The sequence below is a fragment of the Colossoma macropomum genome, unplaced genomic scaffold (assembly GCF_904425465.1).
Source record: "Colossoma macropomum unplaced genomic scaffold, Colossoma_macropomum, whole genome shotgun sequence".
Classification (NCBI taxonomy): Eukaryota; Metazoa; Chordata; class Actinopteri; order Characiformes; family Serrasalmidae; genus Colossoma; species Colossoma macropomum.
Genome location: NW_023494793.1, coordinates 4,815,190 through 4,825,002, shown reverse-complemented (window position 1 = coordinate 4,825,002; position 9,813 = coordinate 4,815,190). Strand labels below are relative to the sequence as shown.

At 42.7% G+C, this 9,813-nt stretch overlaps 1 protein-coding gene across 1 annotated transcript in view; it reads left to right on the top strand.

Annotated features, from left to right (window-relative positions):
- Positions 1–1,477: 1,477 nt before the first annotated feature.
- ogdha (oxoglutarate dehydrogenase a) overlaps positions 1,478–9,813 on the top strand; it is a 49,673-nt gene continuing 41,337 nt past the window's right edge. The window contains 2 exon segments of the mRNA XM_036578255.1: positions 1,478–1,599; positions 6,630–7,057. Coding sequence (XP_036434148.1) covers positions 6,833–7,057 — 225 coding nt within the window. The 5' untranslated portion in view covers positions 1,478–1,599; positions 6,630–6,832.

Genomic DNA, 9,813 nt, shown 5'->3' with positions numbered 1-9,813 from the left:
CACGAAAGTAAGATGGGCCCTGGTGGTGTCCTGACAAGTTGTGCTACCTTATCAAAATGTTTTTATAGATATGCCTGTAAGTAAAACCTCTAGGTAGGCCTACAACTCCTTAACTCCTTACAGTGGTCCATAGTATCCCCTCAATGTAGTTGGTCGTCATAGCGACGCCAAATGAAACTGCCGAGACATGAAGAAGAAGCTCATGGTAACAAAAGAGTGCTGAGAAAAACAGCAGAGTTTGGAAAATATTATTTCAGAGGACGAGACGATTCTGGTCACTCATAAAAAGGCGACACAAGAGGCTGTGCTAACCTGGTAGCTAACGTTAGCTATATGTGTTTAGCAATTCTTTTCGACCAATCAGTAGTCTGCAGCGTGGTTACGTCACCTTTTGGTATTGGCTCAGCTTGCATTGGGACCTCGATAGAGGTGTTACCAAAAATAGTACCTGGTACCAACTACCAGATTTGCCTAGTGGAAAACCAAAAAAGGCGACTGTTCATGGTTCTGTATAGACCTACGTACTAAAGAACACTTGAAGAACCATCTTTTTTTTAATGTGTTGTTTTCTGGCCGGCACCCGTTAACACACTGTGACACACTATCCTACACTGACCAGGCATAACATTATGACCACCTCCTTGTTTCTACGCTCATTGTCCATTTTATCAGCTCCACTTACTATATAGGTGCACTTTGTAGTTCTACAGTTACAGACTGTAGTCCATCTGTTTCTCTGATACTTTGTTAGCCCCCTTTTACCCTGTTCTTCAGTGCTCAGGACCCCCATGGACCCTCACAGAGCAGGTACTATTTGGGTGGTGGATCATTCTCAGCACTGCAGTGAGACTGATGTGGTGGTGGTGTGTTAATGTGTGTTGTGCTGGTATGAGTGGATCAGACACAGCAGTGCTGCTGGAGTTTTTAGACACTGTGTCCACTCACTGTCCACTCTATTAGACACTCCTACCTTGTCAGTCCACCTTGTAGATGTAGTCAGAGACGATAGCTCATCTGCTGCTGCACAGTTTGTGTTGGTCATCCTCTAGTCCTTCATCAGTGGTCACAGGGCGCTGCCCACAGGTCGCTGTTGGCTGGGTATTTTTGGTTGGTGGACTATTCTCAGTCCAGCAGTGACACTGAGGTGTTTAACAACTCCAACAGCACTGCTGTGTCTGATCCACTCAGACCAGCGCAACACACACTAACACACCACCACCACGTCAGTGTTACTGCAGTGCTGAGAATGATCCACCACCCAAATAGTACCTGCTCTGTGAGGGTCCATGGGGGTCCTAGTAAATGGAGCTGATAAAATGGACAGTGAGCGTAGAAACAAGCAGGTGGTCATAATGTTATGCCTGGTCGGTCTTTGTTACCTGAATCTGAATTTCACTATCAGATCAACTGCATCACGCTGCAAACCATAGGTCTAAGCCGTGACGTCACGTTGCGCGTGACGTACCAGCCTCGAGACTGCTTTCCGGCGCGCGCTACTGTCATTTCCAGCCGAGCAGAGGGGCAACGGAGCGGCGGAGGGGGTCAGTCAGAGCCCGGGTGCGCAGAACCTCACTAAAAGACCGGTCCAACCTCGCAAAAGTAAGTGCCCCCTTGCACTAATATATGTGAATGAACGAAGCTTCCTATTCGCCGGCTTCTTGTTCGAATTAACCCGTCCCTCCTTAAATGGTGTAACTGCTGCACCATTTAAGGTGGAACGGGAAGATTCGAACAAGAAGCCGGCGAATAGGAAGCTTCGTTCAGAACTATAAGTTAAATCTGACATAATTCATGCTTAACGTGTTCCAGTATTTTCTCTGTAGGGTGGATAACACGCAGTGTCCGGTACTCAGTCGGTCCACCACGCAAAATTAGCTGCATGGCTCAGCTACGCGTGGGTCAGTACTCGGGTTTGCTTGTTTTAAAGGAGGATTTTCGTGAACAGCGGGTTTTTACTACACTGCCGCATACAGTAGACCAAGTTTGAGCAGCTGGGAGCCGTTTAAAGGACGTCAAATTGGCCTGGTGCTGTAATGGGAGTTAGCATAGCTTAGCGTAACGTTAGCTGCTAGTATTTTCCATGTTTAGTAAGGACAAAGTGATGGGCAGACTGCGCGGCCAATCGCTGCGCTCGGAGAGCGGCTCCGTGGGCGGGACCATGGCGTGCTAGCCAATCAGCTCCTTCGGAACAGCTCCGGGGGTGGGGCACCGGGCGGGCGGGTTAGCGGTTAGAGCGGAGAAATGTGGAGCGAATACAAGGTCAAAACAAAGGTGTGGAGCGAAGTTCGTGTTTATTTCAGTGCGGTGAACTCGGTCACACACGGCGTTTTACTGACTCACAACTTTGTAAAAAGTACTCTGCCGGTAAACCTCTGCGTCAGCGTTTGTTGGCAGAGTATTCACAACACGTTTACTGTCCAGTGTTGTGGGCTTGCCAGCAAGTAAACCCTAACCTTCCTATCATCATAGGAGCGAGTGCTCTTCGTCTTTGGAAAGCTGAAGGGGAACTCCACCGATTTATCAGAAAAATTCTACATATTTAAATGGTTGAGATGTAAACAAAGTCATTCAGCGTGGTTTGGTGTGATATTCTAGAGAAAAATATCTGAAGTGATTGATGCCTTACATGAAATGATTAGATATATGCGACCTGATGTCTGACACAATATCTTGAGATAGTTTTGTGCTAAAGTTTTGTCTCAAAGTGTATTTTGGTCCATTTGTTTTAGTGCATTCATGACAGAGGGATACATGAAGGGCGTTGTAAGGCAAAGTAGTCCCCAGAGAAAACTTATTTTTTCAGATTTATGACTATATGCCATCATCAACATTACTTATAAAACCTCAGAAGGCATGTGTGGGTTCACTGGTGGTTTTGGATGGTTAATTAAATGTTTATATTTGCGTTGTAGATATCATGACCCCTGGTTCCTATCACCACCACTGTAGAGAAATCTGAGTCAGTAAGTTTCTCTACAATTAACCGTTTCACATCAGATGACTTTGTTTACGTCTCAAGGTCTATTACATCCTAACATCTCAAGGAATTATTCAGAAATTTTGAAAATTTTGGTGGAATTCCCCTTTAAACAGGTGGGTAGAAACTACACTCCAGTACAAGTTATGTTAATGCAGCAAAGTAAAGGTAGCTGAGTTGACCCACAGGCAGCCTGAGTAAAAAGTGCGTCCGGTCTAAAAACTCCTCAGGGAACATTAGAACTGGATCAGGATCTTCTTGGTCTAAATAAAATCCTAATAAAGCCCTAAAGTGAGAGATGTGTGCAGTCCATGTTCTGAATGAAATTAAATGTGAAATGAGGTTTAAACAAAACTTTCATCACAGATTTTAGTGATACTTTAGTAGAAGTGAAAGTAATCTGCCTCACAAAAAGACATCTGTCAAATTTTTACTTAAGCTTGTTGGACTGAGTACATGGGTCTTCGTCTGCGCATGAACATTGCACTGTTAAAGGCACAGTCTGGCCAAAATGAAAGTTGTAACCATCACCACATCTGCTTTGAATATGTCTGCTCCCTTTCTACAATGGTGCTGTTACAGTCTCTAGAGATTTCCCACATTTAAAGACCAGGAAATCCCCCTTCCGATGATGTATCTTGAAAGTGGGAGGAACTTCTGAAAAGCTAAGCCCTTTAGGGTGGATACTTATGGTCGGGCTGTTGGAAATGTTCTTATTTTCTTTTTGCTGTCTAACGCAGAAGGAAGCTAACCCTACTAATAGAAAGCTGATTTTCACGTCTGTATTTATCAGTGGTGGACAGTAATGAAGTGAATGTAATTAGTTACTGTACTTAAGTATTTTTTTTGTGTATCTTTACTGAAGTTTTTCCATTTTGGGCGACTTTTTACTTTCACTCCACGACATTTCAAAGTCAAATATCTCACTTTTTACTCCACTACATTATGAGAAATCTGTCGTTGCTTTTGGTTTATATGTGTATAAAAATGTAACACGGCAAAACGAAAGAAGCACAAAGTAAGAACACCAATCAGGGCACAGCGGTCAGTTTGTTTTGAGCTTGTTTTGACCTGTTGGTCATACCGACCCAGTGCAGCACACGGTTCAACATCAGTGCAGCAGCGTAAAATTTTGGGAGAGTCTGTTCAACATTAATGATGAACTAACCTAACTTTGTGTAAATAGACCACAATATGGAAGTAATTTATAGTAGTTTATAGGTACAAGTAGTTTATAGTAAATTAGTTTTGGCTAGTTTATGTTTATGAACAGAGACGTTCAGATGCAGTTTAGTAAAGGAAAACACAGTTGTGATCCTGAGTTTAAAGCTCGTTTTTATTAAACTTGCATTAAGGTTAATTAATCTTTTAGTACTTTTACTTTTGATACTTTTGAAGGCAAATACTTCTGTACTTTTAATCAAGTGGAGGTCTAAAGGGAGGAACTTCTACTTTTACTGGAGGAATATTTTACCTTGTGTCTCTACTTTATCTCAAGTACATGATTTGTGTACTTCGTCCAGCACTGGTATTTATTAGCCTTTGTATCTTTTGCTGCGCAAGCAGTCAGGATTTGTTTAGGGGGGATTCCCGGTGGGTTTATGACATTTGAATAATGCATGCTGGTTGTTGTAGTGAGATCATTGATGGAAGAAAATACAAAATCATGAATTCTGTCCAATCGATGAATCTGAAGGTTGCAATGCTGCACTACAACATATTACATAAGATGACAAATGACACATTAAATGCTCGTATTAGGTTGGAATGACTCTTCAAGTGACATGTCACGTAATGTTTGCTTAACCACAAACTACAGCATCGTTGTGTGTGTATATGCACAGTGCAGTCACTAGGATACCGTGTTTGCATTACCAGTGACCCCACCTTCCTAACTTATCATATCTAGACTTGCACCTTTTCAGTGCAGTTAAGCTACAGTTCACTCTGTACCCAAGCGGGCCTTCAGATTCAAGTGATTGTCAAGACCTTAATTAGCTGAGTCAGGGATTGGAACTAAGGGGGGACGAACGAGTTAGCGCAGTCAGGGTGTGCTGGTAGAGTTACATAACCAACTCTGTATCGTGGCTCCTGTTGTGACAGCTTTAAAGCCTTTTCGTCCACCTGAAAGGTAGCTCGATTCAACACTTGTCCAGATATTCGAGTGGATGTTTTACGGCTGCGATGTTCACAAAATAGTAATATTGCTGCACATTAGGATTGCAGTACACCTTGCATTTAGAAGTGCCTTCGTACATCTATAATGTGGTATGGTTACTAGGGGTGGGTGATGTTTTATTATCACAATACTTCAGTACATTTTCATGATAGACGATATGCGTCATCGTATTTAGTTTTTGTTAGATTTAAGTTGGAACAAGCAAAATAGAACCTGTAGTGCCACATATAAAATATACTGTATTAATAGTAACAACTACAATGAGTTTTATTCAGAAGGAAGGGGAGAAGTCAAAGGAAAATAGGGAGTTAAATTATTAAAGGATATGAAGAAAGTGGGACTCCTGACAACCATGCAAGACCTGGTAGACCACCAAAGTGCTTTGGACTACTTGGATTGTGAGAAGCAGAAAATGCAACCAACTTCTAAGACTGAACTTTGGAAAAATGTGTGGAAAAATTATTTATCTCCCACCCCTGATTCTTCAGTGATATGAAGCTGAAGTCAGATATTCGCCAGCTTCTTGTTTGAATTTTCACGTTCCACCTTAAATAGTGCTACAGAATGTAGTTTTTTTAATGCTTGTTATGAGGAAAAAGATCATGATAAAATAAAATGACATTAACCACTGGGTTATCTTAGTTTATTGTCATTTTTTTTTTTTTACCCGATTTTCTCCCCAATTTAGTCGTAGCCAATTCCACCCGCTAGTTAGGACTCCCCCAATCACACGATGCTATCAACACTAGGAGGGCGAAGGCTAACACAGGCTTCCTCCGAGACCTGTGAAGCGCCACCGCTTCTTTTCGAACTGCCGCTCACGCAACGTCACTGGACAGCCGAACGCGCTCGGAGGAAAGTGCCAACCGCCAGATCTGTTACGTCAGCTAACAGACGCCTGCGCTGACTAGCATCGCGCTGAGTGATGGGGGAGAAGGAGGGGCCATCCTACCCACCCAGAGAGAGCGAGGCCAATTGTGCTCTCTTGGACTCCCAGCTACGGATGGCTGTAGCATCACCAGGGATCGAACTCGCGATCTCCTGATGACAGGGCCAACGCTTAGACGGTTGCGCCACTCGGGAGCCATTGTCATTTTCAATGGAGCAAATACTCACATTTGTGGGTTTCTTTGGTCTCCTGTGCTCCATCTCACCGGTTTTTCTTTTTTTCTCATAACACTCTGTCTGGAGTTCACCTCTAAAACCCTCAGTTTGCAGGGCCATTTAGCCTGAACACTTCACCCTACCCCTCTATCTGAACAACAATCGTGAGCGCTCAAAACAGAGGGGTAGGGGTGAGGAGTGAAATGGGATTGGGCCTTAATTTCAGTGTTAATAGGGATTTACCACTGGGAAGTCTTTTAGGTGTAGGCCTAGGCTTAATCTGGGTCTGGGGTGCATCATATAGTTATCACCCACCCTTACCTCTGTATTTTTGTAATTCATGTACTAATCCTTTTGTGTCTTTTCCAGGTCGGTAAGATCTGTCAGAGCAGTTGACCATTGCCCTCTGCAAGAGCAAGGAGGAGATCCTCTCTGGGACATCAGAAACAGCTCTTCGATTTGTGGGAATTAAAGGGGGGTGACCTCTTTCTTTCCTTCTCTCTGCTGGTGGGGACACCCGGGAGCACACGTTGCTGTGTTTGAGAGTGTGACGCTCTTTTTATCGGACTGCAATGCACCGCTTAAGGACTTGTGCGGCGCGGCTTCGGCCGATCACGGCCTCACAGACTGCTAAAAACCCGTCACAGCAGAGGCCTGCGGCCACGCTCAGGACGTTTCAGCCAATCAGGCGCTACACGGCGCCAGTGGCCGCCGAGCCATTCCTGAATGGGACAAGCTCAAACTATGTGGAAGAAATGTACTACGCCTGGCTGGAGAACCCCAAGAGTGTGCACAAGGTAAGCGGAAGAGGACAAGCAGCTGGATTTGTGTGAAGATGACAGGGTGGTCCTTGGGTTTATTTCTCTTTTGTACCTTTTTTTGTTGCTCCTTCACATCCGATTCAGATAGGCATAGTTTTCTATGGGCAGGTTCGGTAATGCAGTTAATACCAGAGTAACTCTGTGATTTTTAGTCCCCTCCCAATCCACTATGTTGGTGCAGTCGCACTGGGACTCGTATTGGGAGGGGACCTGTGGTGATGGTGCCTCCTGATGTCTAACATCAAGGTTAATTTCAAATTTGGGACTTTTTTCACTCATATAACTTTATATTAAAGCACCAGTATAAAGTTTCTCGGCCGCTCATGATAACCAATAATGAACACACCTTGTTGAGGCCAATATTGGTAGAAATATCCAACAATTTTACACACTATAGTGTGTGTAGTAAGTATAAGACAGGTACGTGTTTTAAAGAGGGATCACTGACTCACTTTACAGTACCATCAAATAGCTAAATCAGAGATGCCAATTACTGAGTGGACTCTTTTATAAACAGGGCCTTGTAGTGGTTTGTGAATTCATTTAGACACCAAGTTATCGGTTGTAATTATTGGCTGTGATTCCAATATTGAACTAATTAAGACTGATCGAATTTTCCCATTTATTGAAATCAGCCACCAACATATTAGATACCCCTACGTAATCAGAATCAAATAATTTTGCATTGTTAAGGCTGAAAAATAAGCTTTAGGATTTGGACACATCATAGGGAGACAAAGTTATTGTGATTCACATGTGAAATAAGAACATCACTGTTTCATTTCCACTTTTACACAGTATGGCAACAAATTCTGAAAATTATTTTACTCATGCAGAGCTTAGATGAAACTGTCACTGTTACTATAAATACTGTACAGTGTGAGTTCTGCATTGTTGCTGCAGAGTGGCCGACGGATGAGCTTGGGGTTCGCACATTAGCTCAGGGCTAGTGTAACAGGTCATAGCTAGTGTTGGCTCTGGATTGGCCTGTTAGCTCGTGGCTAGCGCGTTAGTGCAGGGCTGTTGTGTTAGTTCAGGGCTGCAGGTGGCCTCTTACACTTACCTGCACATATGTTATCCTTTTCCCCAATGTTTTGTTTCCTCCTGCAAAGAAAAAGAGAAAAACACTAGCGCCCTCTTGTGTTCAAAGCTAGTATAGCACTAAAAGATAAAATAAGATAAGATAATCCTTTATTAGTCCCACAACAGGGAAATCCGCAGTGCTACTGCCACAGAGGAAATGCTACTTAGCTTCGCAGTCAATTCTTTTTTTCTTCACTTCGTCCCGGTCACTATCTGATTTGAACCGAAAACCCGTGCACAGCAAAGGCGCGTCAGCGTGCTTTGTCGAAGGCTGTGTCCGAAACTGAAGTCAGCTGCCTCGATGCCTTGTTGTCTCAGAAGGCAGCGCTGTGATGAACGTACCTTTGAGACACACTTCGAAGGCAGCGTTACATCACGCTGTTGCCAAGATACGCATCACTGATCACTGACCAGTTTTTTAAGAAGGCTAGTATGCATCTATGCTGCCTTCAAAAAAGTGACCAAACTGAGGAACCTTGGGCAGCGTTTGACATAAGCATTCAGTTCGGACGTGACTGGCTGCCTTAGTGCCTCAGAATACTGTATGAGTAAGCAGCATTTGTTACGTTTCCGGCACAGCCTATATTGGGCAGCAGCTGTAAAACAATAGCGGAAATAATAATAATAATAATAATAATGATAACAATCATTTTATTTATGTAGCATTTTTCATGCCGGTGATAAAGGTGATGAGGTTAAACAGTAACACAAGAAATTATAAGTATTAATTTAGAATCATATAAGAAAATGACACAGCAAATTAAAGATAAACACCACGAGACGTAGAGTTTTAATTAAACACTAAGTTAAAGAGATGCGTTTTAGATGCTTGTTAAAAGTGAGCACTGAGCTTGACTGTCTAATAAAGGGCAGAACTGAGCTCCACAGTTTAGAAGCAGGATAACTGAACGAGTCTCTTCATGTTTTCTGTAGGTTAGTATCGGCAGATCTAAGATCACATGCTGGAACATAAACAGACAACTTTAAAATCTGTCCTGAAAGACACAGGCAGCCAGTGCAGCTCTTTTAAAATGGGAATGATCTCTCTGTGTTGTCTTTGTTAGGATCTGTGATGATTCGTTTTGTACGAGTTGTAAAGGATGTATTGTTTTCTTAGTAAGTCCAGTAAGAAGATCATTACAGTGATCAACTCTGCTGTATCAAATGCATGAACAGGTTTCTCTGCGTCGCTCTGAGATAGAAAAGACCGAACTTTAGCAACGTTTCTCAAATGATGAAAAGCTACTTTAGTGACTGTGTTTACATGAGGGATCAAACAGAGCTCTAAGATCACACCCAGGTTTCCTACTTCAGGTTTGGTTTATGAAGCTAAAGAACCAAATTTCAAGTATTTCCAACAATCAGTATTTCAGTTTTTTTATGATTTCATTGTAGAAAATTTTGTGACAAATGAGACATATTTTCGCACATGCGTGTCCAAATTGGGTTTCCAATTTAAATCGGGTGGGGACAGTCCCCAAAGGGTAAAGGGGGGAAAAAAACAGCCACCCCCTGCTGGTCAGGGCTGGTGTAACATGCTAAGTGTAAGCTAGTTTTATTTTGTAGGTTCACTCTAAAGTTATATAATGTACATTATTAGTTTTGGTACTAATAATTGTTTTATTTACAAGCATTGTTAACAGCAAACC